At 36.1% G+C, this 16,595-nt stretch overlaps 2 protein-coding genes across 4 annotated transcripts; one reads left to right on the top strand and one right to left on the bottom strand.

Annotated features, from left to right (window-relative positions):
* Window positions 1–970: 970 nt before the first annotated feature.
* On the top strand, window positions 971–1,798 carry LOC110803911 (uncharacterized). The gene has a single exon (XM_022009490.2). It carries the CDS (start codon window positions 1,100–1,102, stop codon window positions 1,550–1,552), a length of 453 nt encoding a protein of 150 aa, XP_021865182.1. The 5' UTR covers window positions 971–1,099; the 3' UTR covers window positions 1,553–1,798.
* Window positions 1,799–11,475: 9,677 nt separating this feature from the next.
* On the bottom strand, window positions 11,476–16,504 carry LOC110803186 (blue copper protein). Of its 3 annotated transcripts, none has more exons than XM_056837875.1 (3): window positions 16,210–16,504; window positions 15,170–15,322; window positions 11,476–12,938 (listed from the first exon to the last, which is right to left on the bottom strand). In XM_056837875.1, the coding sequence occupies exons 2-3, from the start codon at window positions 15,303–15,305 to the stop codon at window positions 12,511–12,513; spliced, it is 564 nt and encodes a 187-aa protein (XP_056693853.1). In that variant the 5' UTR covers window positions 15,306–15,322; window positions 16,210–16,504; the 3' UTR covers window positions 11,476–12,510. The 3 variants fall into 3 exon arrangements, with proteins under 3 accessions (XP_056693853.1, XP_056693851.1, XP_021864675.2); XM_056837873.1 differs by lacking the exon at window positions 16,210–16,504 and adding an exon at window positions 15,406–15,470; XM_022008983.2 differs by lacking the exon at window positions 16,210–16,504 and having other exon boundaries at window positions 15,170–15,429.
* Between the last annotated feature and the right edge of the window lie 91 nt (window positions 16,505–16,595).

The raw sequence follows: 16,595 nt of genomic DNA on the forward strand, positions 1-16,595 counted from the left end.
ATAATTTGGACACTCATAAATCATAATCACAATTATTATTGAACTCTAATAAATAAGGTGACAAATGACAATTGACAATCCGGACTTTTGGATCGAGTTAGGGCCGGATCCGATTCGGGCTAATTGGGTGGATCTCGGGTTTAGGTCGATTAAATAGAATCACACCATACTTGATAGTACTTGGATAGTCCTATGATGAAAATACAATATAATCATTATTGAACCATTGATTATCAGGTTTATATATGGTTGACGTGATACTAATTGTGTCGTTTATAATTTCGGTCAAGTAATTTTGACATTTTGAATAGAGTTTTGGTTGGATCAATCTAGGTCGATTGGTCGACTTAATTCAGTAGATTTCGATTTTAGGTCGATTCGAAACTTAATTTATTTGGATGGACTAATGATGATATACAATTTATGCTAAACACATTGATTGTAGTGTCTATTCGTGGTTAGCCTTGTACAAATTGAGTTGCTTTACAATTCAAATTGAAAGTTTTTTTTCTTAGTGCGAATAAACCAGAAGGGTAATACAAATTATAAAATGAAGATTCGAACCTGAGACTTATCTATCCAGGCCTCATTAACATTAGACACATTTTATTTTTTGGCTGCGAATGAACCATAAATGACAACACACCTATCCAACATCTATTCGTGATGAGCGTTGCACAATTCGAACAATTCGAACCGTTTACAATACGGATCGAGTAATTTATTCACTTTAGGTAGAGACCATAGAGTTTAGTTCTCGGGTTGAATAACTCGGGTCAAGTAACCGAGTACACCGTACAAGTCAGTTTAATCGGCTCTACGTAATTTCCTTTGAAAAAATAAAATTAGAAATTAGAAATTAGAAATTAGAAATTAGAAAAGTCTTTATGTTATTAATCCTTCGAAATTCTCATTTTCCTCGAAATGAAAGTCTTTAAACCCTTCAATCTCTCTCTCTATATAAACAACCTCTCCCCTCATCTTCTCTCTTCACCGCACTCTTCTACCGCTTCATACTCACAACACTCTCTGCAATTCAGAATCCTCTCACTAGAAAAAACAACTTTCTCTCTCTAAAAAAAACTCAAATTAGTTAGCAATGGCAGGAGCACTCATCGCCTCAATCTTCGCTCTCCTCGTCGTCTCCGCCGTTGCTCAATCCCCTACCGGAGCTCCCGCCGCCTCTCCAATGTCTCCACCTACCATGGCGTCACCTCCAATGGTGATGGCTACTCCACCAACAACCATGGCGTCTCCTCCCATGGTGATGGCTACTCCACCAACCGCAACCGCCACTCCTCCTATGACGATGTCTCCCGCTGCAACTCCCGCTGGTTCTCCAATGGCTTCACCACCTTCTCCAATCGCCGCCGCCGATACCCCCGCCTCTGGTCCATCTGTTGCCGCCGGTCCCGGTTCCGCCATGGGTCCCAGTGGTATGACTCCAGCCAATGCTCCCACCGCTGACAGCGCAAACGGTGCCGTTTTGAACAGAATCGCTTTCGGTGGATCTGCCGCCGTCGTCGTTTTGGCTTCCGTGTTGATGTTCTAGATCGAGAGATATCTTTTGATTTATTATCTCTTTCTCCACTTATTATTTTTCTAGGGTTTTAAAATTTAGTTTCTCGATTTGCGTATATTTGTTTATTTTTGTTTAATTTGACGGTGGCGTTTTGTTGGACGGTGGTGGTTATTGTTGCGATGGGCGGTGTAATTTGAGACTTTATTTTTACAGCCGATATTTCATTTGTTATTACTCCCTTTATTAATTATTTATTATTGTTAATTATATTACTCATTTATCGTTCTTAATTCCCTCTCTTTTCTCTTCAATTTCACTTGCATTTTATTAGCACTACTCTTTGTCCTATAATTGTAGTTTTCACTTCTATCGCATATTAAATATTATTGTTAATTATTACTCATTTATCGTTCTTATTTCCCTTTCTTTTCTCTTAATATTCACTTGCATTTTAGAAACACAACACCAAAAACACAACACCAAAACCCAACACAAAGTACAAAGTGGTTTAGATTAGAGAACAGCAGATTGAAAACACAACACCAAAACACAACACAAGTACAAAATGGTTTAGATTAGAGAACAACAGATTGAAAAAACAACACCAAAACACAACGCTTCGTACAAAAAGAACTAAGTAAGAGAGTTAAAAGACAGCTAACATAGAGATTGGGATGGGAAGAAAACCATGTGAAATGCCAAAAATGTCCAGTTAGGATAGTTCGTGCTAATTTGTTGGTTTTCTAAGATTTATTTTTAATTAACTTTATTTATTTTAAGGTGGTGAAGAAAAAAGAAAAGATAATGGAACAATTTTACTTTTTTTTTAATTTTTATTTTTCTAACGGTTGGAAGAAAAAAGAAACAGGTGTCGTAGGTTGGAAGAGGTAATCCATGTGCTAGTGCTTTTTTTTTGGCTTTTTTGGCTTTTACGGGGTTGGGTTAGCTGGCTTCCTTAAGAGTATTATTTTATTATTTTATGAAATTTTTTATTCTTTTGTCACTGAAAAAAAAAAAAAAAAAAAAAAGGAAAAGGAAGAATATTATAGCAACATCAAGACTTTACTAAAAGAGAAGAAGAATGATTCTTTTTTGCCCATTATTTAGGGTGCTGGAATTGGCAATTTACACCCTTTTTTCTTCAATTATGTAACTAATCTGTTACGAAAATGCGAGATTTTGATTTGATTTGATTTGATTTTGGGTAAATTACTGGAATGTTGATCCAAAACCGTGTGTTGATTATGTTACTGTATAGTGTGGATTTGCCTTAACAGTAAATTCTCATTATTATATACATCAAATTTTTATCATGTATACAAACTTTTCAAAAATACTGATCTACGATAATTTATTGTGTGGTGACCTAAAAGTGGAAGATTATCTGCACATGTTCTGTTCTTTTAGTTACCCTTATTGATGTTATTAGTTTTCTTTATTCTAGTTATATGTCGAGAAACGCGCTCTGGCCCATGAAACATCACACGTGGCCAAACTAAAAAAGGAACCTCACATGTGAGGGGAAGTGTTAAGATCTGACCCATGAAACATCACGTGTGACAGTCCCACATTGATAAAAAATGAGAGAGTTAATCACTTAATAAGGCCAATGGGCTACTCCCCTTATTGCCATATGGTTTTAAGGTGGAACCTCCTTTGGACTTGTTAAGTGGGCTCTCTCTCTTGATGACGGGTGCGGCCCAAACCCGTATTTAACATTATAAGTTACCTTATTTTCAAGGCTATTAACTCAAATGGTAGAGCAATGTATAACATTGTACATGGTGTGGTCAAGCCCCGCATAGCCTACTACCTATATTATACTTGTGTGTTAGGGGGCATTTGGTTAGGGGTTTTCAGGAAAGGGAAAGGGAATGAACTAGTATGAATCCCTTTGTTGTTGTTTGTTTGCCCTTTTTTGTCATTCCTTTTACCCTTTTTTATTTTTCACTTACCCCCAAAAGCCTCTAACTTGATACCCTACCCTCCCCCCCAAGACTTTCCCATTCCCTTTCCCCCAACACCCACAAAATTGTTGACCACCACCATTGACCAACAATGTAACACCATCGAACACCTGAACCACCTTCACCGTCGATGCACCTTACCCCACCCACCCACCTTCGACCCTTTCCCGTCGACCACCCCACCCACTCAACCACCAGCGACTTCCACCCTTTCCGGCGACCACCCCACTCACCCACTATCGACTTCCACCCACCCTTTCCCACATCGTCAACCACCCTAGAACCACCATCCACGTCGACAACCACCAAAAACCACTCGAAAACCTACCCTAAGCAATCAAAAACCATCGTAACCCACCCCACATACTTCCCCATCAAGAAATTATGTATTTGTAAGGTTAAATTTGGCCATGAAAACTTCAGATCTGGAGTTTTCATGGCCAAATTTGACCATAAAGCATCAAATTCTACCATTTATGAACACGGTGAAACAAAAAGAGAAGAAAGAGAGATATTAGAGCGACGACGGTGGCTGATGGAGAGCGGCCGAATGAAAATGTGGGGAGAGGGGCGGCCGGCGGAAGATGAGTGAGAGTGGCCGGAAAATAAAATGGCATAGATGTGGGGAGAGGGGGCAGGCGGCAACCATTAGAGGGAGGAAGAATGTGGTGGAAGATGGCTGGTGTGTTGGTGTGAGAAGGAAGAAAGTAATGGAACAAAACAAACAACTACTTACATAAAAGGGTTTCACATTCCATTCCTCCCCTTTTCCTTTGTTGAGTTCATTCCGTTTACCCTGTGCGAACCAAACGACCCCTTAGTATATTCTGATTGTTGGTATTGTATTGTTCATAGTTATAAGTTGTTACAAGTATATCACTCTTGACCCGAGTCACTTCGTTGTTTATTAGGTTCACATTTTTCATTGATTATAGTCACATTTATCCTTGAGTAAGGTAACTTTAGTTCTCGAATAAAGTCATTTATATCTTTGGTTGGGTTCACTTTTATCGTTGGCTTGTGTCACTTTTACATACGAATGATAATTATTTTACATACGAAGTTGGATATATTAAGAGAAAAATATTGCATTGGAATCCGTATAAATAGAAGATATTACTTAATTATGAATGATAATGTATGTTTCGGACTTACCCTTGAGAATCTCTCCGTTATACTTAATCAGGAATGTACATTGCGGACTTGTCCTTAAAAATCTTCTCCGATGTACATGTACTTAATCATGTAGTACTCCGAATGATTTTTTGTTTGGTATAACGGCTGATTGGAAGGTGCAAACTTTATTGACGAATTCAAACTTGATTTTCATCTACGGTTGAATTCTGAACCTCTCTAGCTTAGACTGTTTATCACATTTCATTAGAGCTTAATATGTATTTTAAAGTGAGATTAGGTTAATTTTAATACGAATTACTTGATAATCTCTATTACATAAGTGAAGATATGAGTATGTGAGGGTTATTTTCGTAAAATACCTTTTGGTGTCCGCTAAGAATAGTCTATATGCACATTAAATATGAGTATGTTCCATATAGTTATACTTCCTCCGTACCACAATAGATGCATCATTTCTCATTTGTGCACTATTCATCAATCAAATTTGACAACCTTTCTTTCACTGTCGTGTAAGAAAAAACACAGTCAAGTAAGATCTTGTTAAATTTGTATTATACAAGGATTCCAAAGATCAACGATTTATAATTTTTACTTATACGCATTTAGAGATATTAATGTTCAAATAAGCGCGTTGGCATACGTGCAATGAGAAATGATGCATCTATTGTGGAACAGAGGAAATATTAAACCTTCGAGTATCAGATAAAAGAAAATATATTCAATCTTAGTTAAAACAAAACATAGTGTATTAAGAATAAATTTTCAAACTCATACCAAAATAATTTCATTCGTATTTCAAACTCATACTAACTCGTGAACTTACCCCCCGAATCATATTTTCTTTACTATGTACTTTACTATGTTGTGCTTTTATATCTTATTTTTTTCATTTAGAGCATGTACATTGCTATATGATTCTTCAATGAGCTCTCGCTACCATTATCTCTTTACAATGCACTCTCAAGAGCTCTTCCACACAAAAACAAAAAAAAAAACAAAAAAAACAACATGGTAACATTGATTAGACTTTGTTTGCTTCGTCTGGTCTGATTTTTCTAGTTTCTGATCTGGATTAGACTAGTCTAGTCTAGTCTAGTATGAATGTTTTATGTAAGTGCACTTTGTCTTTTCTGATCGATCTGATCTGATTTAATAAGCAAAACTGTAGTTCTTCGAAAGAGCTACTCCATTCAAGAATTTAAGGTAAGTTAATATAGGAAGTAGTATATTTATTTTATCTTTAATTTTATTTCTAGCAAGTTAGTTATAAAGTAGTTAAAGTTTGTTAGAAGGTTGTTACAAGCTTTGTATATAAGCTACTATTGGGCTTGCTTCTAATTCAAGAAATTGAGTTAATAAACACAACTTTCTTCGATTCTCTCTCTCTCTAAATTCCTAATTCTCTCAAGGTTCTTCATGGTATCAGAGCTTCAATCTCGTTTCTGAGATTTAGGTTTTCGATTTTTGATCTGAAATTTGTGCATCACAACAGTTTCATATTACTTGATTTGCTGCGAAGTTTCTTGCTGATTGCGAAACTTCTTGCTCGAATCTGTGACTTTGATTGAGTTTGTTTGAGTTGATTGATGCAATGGCGACTGATGGATCTGAAACTAATAATGATTCTCATATGAACAATAGTGAAAATGGAGGTAATCTTGATCCTTATTTCATAGCAAATTCAGATAGTCCAACTGCTTCTCTGGTTTCTGTAGTTTTTAATGGCATGAATTTTATGCGATGGAAGAGAAATGTTATGAGAGCGTTAGTTGCTAAGAACAAAGAAGGATTTGTAAATGGTGGAATACTGAAACCTGCTGTGAATCACAAAGACTATCATAAGTGGAAACGTGCTGATTTTATGGTAGTAAGCTGGATTCTGAGTTCTATGAGCAATGAATTAGCTGATGATTTTGGTTATATTGATAATGCTGTGGAATTGTGGAAGGAATTGAATGAAAGATTTGGACAGTCTAATGGTCCTCTGATCTATCAGCTGAAAAAGGAAATTGATAGCTTAAATCAGGAGAACATGACAATTGTTACCTATTATGGTAAACTGAAGAAACTATGGGATGAGATGCAAAGTTTGAGAGCTTTTCCTACATGTGTGTGTGGAGCATTGAGTAGCTGTAGTTGTCAAATTTTGAAAAAGATGGCTGAATTTGAGGAAGAAGACAAGATGATGAAATTTTTGCTAGGATTAAATGGAGGATTTGAAGGCACTGTGACAAATGTGTTGGCTATGGATCCTCTGCCAAGCATAAATAGGGTGTTTGCCATTACTCAGCAGATTGAAAAGCAGAAAGAAGTCAACAATGGCAATGCTGAAGTCAATGCTATGAATAGCAGTGCTATGGTTGCTCAATCATACAGAGGTGGACAATCACAGAAGTACAGCAGTGGTAAGAAAGACTGGAAAGAAACCAAGAAAGAGAAGATGTTCAAGGTTTGTACTCATTGCAAAGGGAAAGGGCATACTGTTGATCAGTGTTTCAAGCTCATAGGATATCCTGATTGGTATAATACTATCAAGGCTTCTAAGGGGTCACAATATCAATCTGATGGAAGCAGAATGGCAGCTAATGTGAACTCTGCTTCTGATGTTGGAGATAGTCCACTTGATGAGAACTTATCTGGTTCTGGAGCTATGAGAAGTGAATTTCTGAGTGCAATTTGCCAAGAAGTCATGAAAGCAATGAAAACCAAGCAATCACATGGTGAGGATGTGGCTGGAACATCCAGTTCCTTTGCAAATTATGCAGGTATCATATCTCATTCTTTTAACTGTACTGTGAACAATGTGCTAAATGATTGCTTGTGGATTGTGGATTCTGGTGCTTGTGATCATATGACATATGATGAGAGTATTCTGATAAACAAAAGAACACTTCAGAAGGTGATTAAGGTTGGTTTGCCTGATGGTTCTCAAATGAATGTTGATACTATAGGTGATGTTATTTTAACTGATAAACTGATGCTGTGCAAAGTGTTATTGGTCAAAGGTTTCAAACACAATTTGTTGTCTGTTGGTAGATTGATTGAACAAACTGGTATTCAGGTTATATTTACTGGTGATGGGTATTGTTTCCAGAACCCTTCTAATTCAGTATTGCTTGGTGCTGGCACAAGGAAACAAGGTTTATACTATTTTACCAAAATCACAGATGTTAAAGGTGTAGAGGATGTTGCTTATGGTTGTAATGCAGCAGCTAATGTAGTAGAGGATGTTGTTACTGATATGCACACAAGTGTTTTTCCAAATAAAACTGCCACTAGTTTGTTTCAGTCTAAAGTTGATAACAGAAATAAACTAGATCTTTTGCATGCCAGATTAGGGCATCCTTCTTTGTCAAAAATGAAGTTTGTCAATGCTGCTTATTGTAAAGGTGTTACAGAATACAATTGTGCTGTTTGTTGTAGTTCTAAGCATCATAGATTTCCTTTCAACATTAGTTACAGTAAAGCTTCTGCTTGTTTTGAATTGATTCATTTGGATCTATGGGGACCTTATAGAGTTAGAAATCTGGATGGTGCAACATATTTTCTGACTGTCTTAGATGATCATAGTAGAGTAACATGGACTTTTCTGCTCCATAACAAAATGCAAGTGGAAAAGGTAGTTGCAGAGTTTATATCTATGGTTGACACACAATTTGACAAGAAAATCAAAAGAATTAGATCTGATAATGGCACTGAAGTGGTGAAAGAATCATGCCAAGCTCTATTTGCAAGCAAAGGCATATTACATGAAAAGAGTGTTCCATATGTTCCTCAACAGAATGGTAGGGTTGAGAGAAAACACAGGAGTCTTCTTGAAATTGCCAGAGCTTTGAGGTTTCATGCTGGATTGCCAAAGAAGTTCTGGGGAGAGTGCATTCTTACTGCTACTCATCTGATAAACAAAATTCCAGCAAAGGTGTTAGGGTGGAAATCTCCATTTGAGGTTATGTTTCAGAGTGTTCCTGTTTATGATACCCTAAGGGTGTTTGGTTCTTTATGTTTTGCTTATAACACTCAGCTCAAGAGGGATAAATTTGATTCCAGAACTAGGAGATGTGTGTTTCTGGGTTATCCTGCTGGTTACAAGGCATTCAAGCTGTATGATATGGACACTCACACTGTGTTTGTCTCCAGAGATGTGATATTTTTTGAAACTGTGTTTCCATACAAATCTTCTCAATCACCTAATTCCATAATCCCTGCTCCCATTCAGACAGTACAGTTTGGTACTGAACCTATTATTTCTCCTCCAAATGATTTCTTTGAATTTTCTTCTGAAACACAATCTTCATCTGAACCTAACTTGTCTCATTCTCCTATTCTATCTACAAATACTTCTCCACAAAATGCTTCTCACAATAGTTTACACAGTAATCACTCTCCTCATGATTCTACTCCCATTTTTAATCATGTCCCTAATTCTGCTAATCAGTCTCTTTCACCCATTATTGATACTCAATTACATATTCCTACCACTTCTGACAATCACACAATTGTTCCTCACAATGTTGTTAGACAAAGTACCAGAATCATTAAACCATCTACTGTGCTTCAGGATTTTGTTGGAGGATATATCCCTCACAGACATGTATCTCCTTCTTCTACTGAATCTCTTTCATTCACTGTGAATGATTGTTCTGCTTATGTTGATGATGATGATAGTTGGATAACTGATATGGTTTTCAGTTGTTCTGACACCTTGGATTCCTTAGCTTTTTCTGTTTTTCAATCTCCCAATGATCCTAAACATTACAACCAAGCTAAACATGATACTAATTGGTTGCTTGCTATGGACAAAGAGATTCAAGCTTTGGAATGCAATGATACTTGGGAACTAACTCAGTTACCCAAAGATAAAAAGGCCATTGGATCCAAGTGGGTTTACAGGACAAAACTTAATCCTGATTACTCCATAGACAGACATAAAGCTAGGTTGGTTGCTATTGGTTATCAGCAAGTTGAAGGTAGGGATTTTACTCAAACTTTTTCTCCTGTAGCTAAGTTGGCTACTGTGAGAATTGTTATTGCTCTTGCTGCTGTCAGAGGATGGGAATTGTATCAACTGGATGTTAATAATGCTTTCTTGCATGGCTATATTGATGAGGAGGTTTACATGAAACCACCACCTGGCTATCTTAAGGCTAAACCTGGTGAAGTTTGCAAATTGAAAAGGTCACTATATGGCTTAAGGCAAGCTTCTAGACAATGGAACAAAGAATTGAACAAATTTCTTAAGTCTTTGAACTTCCTGCAGTCCAAACAGGATTATTCTTTGTTTACAAGAACTCATAATGGAGAGTTTCTTGTAATCTTAGTATATGTTGATGATATACTAATCACTGGCACTTCCAAAACCCAAATAGAAGAAGTGAAAGTTGCTTTGGATGTAGCCTTTACAATCAAAGATCTTGGTCACCTAGCTTACTTCCTTGGTATTGAAGTTCATAGAACTGATAAAGGTATCTTTCTCTCTCAGAGAAAATACATTCAGGATATATTGATTGATGCTGGTATGGAAAATTGTTCCACTGCACCTGCCCCTCTCTCTTGTGGATTAAAACTATCCATTGATGATGGTGATTTGCTTGATGAACCAGAAGTTTATAGAAGGCTTGTGGGTCGATTACTTTATCTGGGAATCACAAGGCCTGACTTGTCTTACAGTGTTCAGCATCTCAGTCAGTTTGTTCACTCTCCTAAAGTGCCTCATCTCAGAGCTGCTCTCCATGTTCTAAAGTACTTAAAAGGTACATTAGATAAGGGATTGTGGTATTCATCTGCTTCTGATACACAACTTTATGCATACAGTGATGCTGATTGGAGTTCTTGCCAATTTAGCAGCAGGTCTCTCAGCTCTTATGCTGTATTTCTTGGCAACAATTTAGTCTCATGGAAAACCAAAAAGCAACGCACTGTTAGTAAATCATCTGCTGAAGCAGAATACAGAAGCATGTCTGCCACTGCTAGTGAGCTTGTTTGGATTCAAGGATTACTTGAAGATCTTCAGGTTCACATTCCATTGCCTGTTAAATTATTTTGTGACAATACTTCTGCAGAACATCTTGCTCAAAATCCCATGTTCCATGAGAAGACCAAACATCTTAAAAGAGACATGCACTATGTTCGTGAGCAAGTGGAGGCTGGTTTCATTGAAACCTCTCATGTTCCTGGTTCCTTGCAGCTTGCAGATCTTCTTACTAAACCCTTAGCTTCTTCTAGACATCATCTATTGTCTGCCAAGCTTGGACTTGTATCTAAAGTCCAGCTTGAAGGGGGAGTATAAGAAGTAGTATATTTATTTTATCTTTAATTTTATTTCTAGCAAGTTAGTTATAAAGTAGTTAAAGTTTGTTAGAAGGTTGTTACAAGCTTTGTATATAAGCTACTATTGGGCTTGCTTCTAATTCAAGAAATTGAGTTAATAAACACAACTTTCTTCGATTCTCTCTCTCTCTAAATTCCTAATTCTCTCAAGGTTCTTCAGTTAACATGGAGCAGTATAATCGTAAATGGATTGGGTCTGCGATAAGGGCCGCAAAGAACATCTAGAATGATGCTAGAGATTGACAGAGCACATGTCTCATGTCCCACTTGCGTATCAACGTTGTTGGGCTGACACAGACGCCTTCGATCGTATGTCCTTGGCCGTGGGTCTATTTATTCACATTTTGACGGCCACAATACTTCATTTATGATAACTAAAGATGGCTGTGGGTCCATCTGGGCGGGCTTCGGGTCGAGCATACGGGCCTGAACAGGCCCGATCAACTCCAATTTCACTCTGTATCATGCAGGCCGGGCCATAACTTTCAAAACAGGGCCCAGGCACATGGGACGTCGTGCTGACCGGGTCGGGCCATCGTGCTTAAGTAAGTTTACTAAATTCAACATGTCTTTTGTTGTGTTTTTTTCAAAAAAATGGGGCTCAAAGCTTTGACCACATGCAACTTCGAGCTAGTGTCCCTGATCGGGCTTTTTTCGTGTTGGGCCTCTGACCGGCATGATCCAAAACCATCTTTAATAATAACCAATCAAATCTCATTACATTTTTTAATGTTTTTTTTCTCGAATAAGCCACACGGATAATACAAATTATGGATGAAAGAGTGAGAAATCGAACTTGAGACCTATCAGTATGAGAATGTTCGTACAAATATGTTCATGTTAATGTTTATCCACCCGGAAAGTCGGACTATTTATAAATATCTATCCTTCTTGATAAATTTTTTGCATTACCATATTGTTCAAAAAATTGAATATTAATAACATATTGCAAATTTATAAAGCAAAACTTTTATAAGATGGTACAAAAATATGATTAAGGTGAGAGATCGATCAAGTGGGTCACATTAGAAGGCGGGTTGCAGGCTTTGATCGAAAGGGATGCAATGCCCCCATCAATTTTTTTCTTTTTCTTTTTCCGATGCTTATATTTCCAAAATATTATTGGAAAATGAAATTTCAACAATGACAAGTACACTATATGTGATTTTAAAGGACAAAATATAAACAATTTTTGCATTTTATCAGGGAATTAATTTATTAAATATTTCGGGTAGCTTTACACACGCCTTACATTATTCGATTGTGAGCGAAGGTTCTATACATTATTATATAGGTGGACACCAAACAAGCATTTACTGTAACACTGTTATAACATCAAAATTTCCCTTATAAAACAGAGATTATTATTATTATCTGTCCATTTATTTTATTTATACAAAGTTGTTATAAATTCAACAAATATTTGAATTCAAAAGAATAGTAAAAAATTATACACTCATATAGGAAACTGAAAATAATCTTACAACAAAGTCAACAACCAAAAATATAAAGCACTGCCTCTAACCCGGCTAAGGAAAATACATCACACCCCCAAAATCACAAAAAATGAACTAAATTTACAAAAACAACACCGGCAAACACGAGTCCGCCACCTCGAAAAATAGATAGAACACTCCTCGAAGACGAGACCACTGAGTCCGGGATCATATACGGTGTGGCGCCGGTGGTGGTGGTGGGATAGACACCACTAGTGGCGGTCGGAGTTGGTGTAGGAGTGGTGGAAGGAAATGAGGTAGGAGACGTAGAATTATTAGTAGTAGAAGGTAATAAAACATTAACAGAAAGTTTCATACCACTTCCGCAATGACCAATAATAGCACAAATAAAGAAATGTGTCCCAGAAGTTTGGAGTAGAATTGAAGTTTTGCCTTTATTGTCTGTTGTAATTGAATTTCCAATCGTGCATGTTTTGTAGTCACTTTGCTTTACTTCGTCTACTGTGTGTCCACTTCCATAATTGAACACTGCCATTTCCATCCAAATTGTCATTGTCCCCCTTTTCTTAATTTCATTTAATATGATTCTATCATAGAAGTATTTATTAATCATCAAACTATAACAATCGGAGTAAGTCTTTTATGAAACCGTCATATGCATAAGACTGTTGATATCAACATTGATTAACATAACTATATGATGACAAAATGTAACTATTTGAATAGAAAATATAACTATTTGACTGAAAGTACGATTAACAGAACATAACTATTTGATCACAATGTGTAACTACGAAGTACCTACTATTTGTTAATAAGTTGGTGTTATACTACCTCCGTTCCTTAATGTTCTTTACGATTACTATTTGCACGGAATCCAATGCAATATTTAACGACTTATATATCCATTTTCGTATGTGAAAAATTATAAAAAATTGATATTTTGAAAATACATAACGAGACCAATCTAACAAGATTTTACATGATAACATTTTGATGTATGTAACAGTGGGAATCCACGGTCAAAGTTTTCATACTTTAGACACATATTCCAAAGCGTAAAGAACATTAAGGAACAGAGGTAGTACATAAGAACGTCTTACACTTCATTTTTTTTATTCCTCTTAATGTTTGGAATTTTTACACTATTCACATATTCTATTTTAACTATTCTTGGTGATTTATATGTAAGATAAAATATTATCATTTGAGATCTTGTTAGATTAGTTTCAAATATAAATTTTCAAAATATTAACTTTTTATATTTTTTGTTTAAAAAGAGTGAAAGATACTAAAGATCAAAGTTATGCAATGATATACATAGAAGTTATCAACGTTGCAAGTAAAAATGAGCGGAGGAATTGTTTTTTGGTTCTACTACGAGGAGTTCCCACCGCTTTCGGCGAATGGACTAATCTCCCGCGAAAGTTTGCATGAGTACCTCAATGGGCAGCATCCCTCCCAGTTGAGGTTTTTTCATTTCCCAAGACTCGAATCCGAGACCTTAGTTAAGGAGCAAGAGACCCTTAATCACTCATGCCAACCTCAATTGGTATGAGCGGAGGAATTGTAAGTATATTGTATAACATTTGGATACAATATGCAGTAGCCTTTTTTTTTTCTTTTTCTCTTTATAAATAATACATTTTGCTCCAATTGAATACGAGTACTAATGAAGTAATTCCTCCTCTCACAAAAGCAGTACTAATAATTACTCCTTCCGCCCCTTAATACTCGCACCGTTTTCCTTTCGGATCGTCCCTTAATATTTGCACCGCTTTTATAAATGAATTTTTTAACTAATATTATATTATTTCTAACACTTACCTACTAACCCACATACACCCCTACGTCCTATAAAAAATCATTTAAAAATTTACAACCCCCACTCACCACTCCCCACCTCTTACGCATTTCCCACTTACTATATCAAAAAAATACTCTACTATCAACTAACATTCATTAAATTAATAAGTCAATTCAAGTGTCTTAAACTCCGCACCGATCAAACCGGTGCGAGTATTAAGGGACGGAGGGAGTATAAGTTAGTCGGTCTTACATAAGATCGTATTATACAAAGTATAAGTTTTGTATAGCAATTGCATACAGTATAATACAAGTAGTCTTTTTTTTTTTTTTTCCTATTTATACGCAGTACATACGGAGATTTCCTTTTGCTCCGTATTGAATACGAGTACTAATGTAGTAATTCCTCCTCTCACAAAAGCAGTACTAATCATTATAAAAAAGAATAGCTTTAGTTACATTATTATTCCATTATTTTGACGTATCCAAGCCCTTAATTGCTCTATAAAGGTCCTAAATTACAACAATTAAAATACATCATAGTTTTACGTGTCACTTTTTAAATGATACCACGAGGGTGCCACGTAAGTCGTGACCTCATCAAATTACTTTTGCTAACTGGTAACTCAATTTCATTAGTCACTCCTTGAATACTTTATTATTTTGACATATACATTTAAAAATTTTAGTAATTTTGTTGAGGATTTGACCTTTGATAATAGACTAGCTACTTACTCTGTCCCATAATACTCGCACCGTTTTGACTTTTTGCACTATTAACATAATTCACTTTGACCCCATTTTATTTCTAGTAATTCGTATATGAAAATAAATGTTAATACATAACATATTTTTGGCTTCACCTTTGATAATAGACTAATAGTTAAATCAAAATGTTATAAACACACACGTTTAAAAGTTGCATGTTTTAAAGAGAGAAACAAAGAACTCACCAAGGGTGTCACCAACGACGAAGGTCTTAGAAGCAGACCAAGTCCCATAATCAACCCCAATCGTCCAACCACTAGCGTCGCCCACCGTGTACACGGTGGCTAAGCTTCGCACCGCCAAGCTAACCACCATAAACATAACCCATGCTAATTTTCCTGCCATCATAATTATCCTCATTTCAATTAATTTTGTTGCTTATTAATTAATTAATTAGAGAGTGAAAGATTAGGAAGATTACACTAGTTAGGCAAGCAAGCTAGCTTGGTACGGTAGTTCTTTATATAATGGTGTCAAACTATATATTGATGATTTTGACAATTAGGTAGTGTTTTAATTTAGTTTACTTAAGATGTACTCCTCTAATTAAATTCCATTTGTAATTATTTGATTCCAATACTAAATATACCTAGCATCAAAAGTTGTATTCTTTGTTTACGTTTAGAATCACATACTATTTGATAGTACCCTAATTATCTTATTGTTTGATTGTCTAGAAATCATTTTTCAATTTTCGTATACTAAAAGTCTGTTTGTTTAACACGTTTTTACCTATTTTGATCCATTTAGGGCAAATTTTTTTTTTTTTTTTGACTAATTTCAATAAGTTTATATTAGTTCAGATAAAGTTCAGCAAAATTAAATTTTTATTTCCTCCAGACAATAAAACATATTATTTTCATTCAAAATTTAGTGAATCAAACAAATGTTATACGGAGTATTAACTTAGTTAAGATTAAGGTTGAATTCCAAGATAATACTTTTCACAGCCCTAAGATGGTAGGTATCACGAGTATTTCCAGTCAAACTCATTGGAAATGGGGGATGGTAAGGGAATCATCACCATTAAAGAGCCCCTGGTGAAATTTGATCTCATGACTTTAAAGGTTATAAGGCCAAACCTTTACCACTACGCCAAACCTTTACCACTACGCCAAACCTTGTTAGGTTACACCAATCTACAATCACTCTACATGCTTTAATTAGAAGCAATACATAAGCTCACATAACCAACATAGGTTGGTGGAGTTGGTGGGGAACTCACCAACATAGGTTGGTGGAGTTGGTGGGGAATTCACCTTGTGACTTGGAGGTCACAAGTTCGAGCCCCATCAACTGCAAAATGCTTGGGAGTGGCTCAAGCGATGACCTGCGGAGCTGGGCTGGTTAACCTGTGCTAGGTGCTGGTTTAGTTAGGGTCCCTTCTTCTTACCTATTAAAAAAAAAAAAAAAAACATAAGCTCACATCATAATCACATGGGTTTATGTAACATTATATTCTTCATGGGTATGAATATGATGTGTCCAATCCCAAGCCCAATGGGCCCTACTACGACAAAGAATTGGCTTGCTTGTGATGGTTTAACTATCCTACCATGTTTTGACTTCTCATCAGCAATGCAAACCTACCCCTTATTTTGTTCTCATCAT

The sequence above is a fragment of the Spinacia oleracea genome, chromosome 2 (assembly GCF_020520425.1).
Source record: "Spinacia oleracea cultivar Varoflay chromosome 2, BTI_SOV_V1, whole genome shotgun sequence".
NCBI lineage: Eukaryota > Viridiplantae > Streptophyta > Magnoliopsida > Caryophyllales > Amaranthaceae > Spinacia > Spinacia oleracea.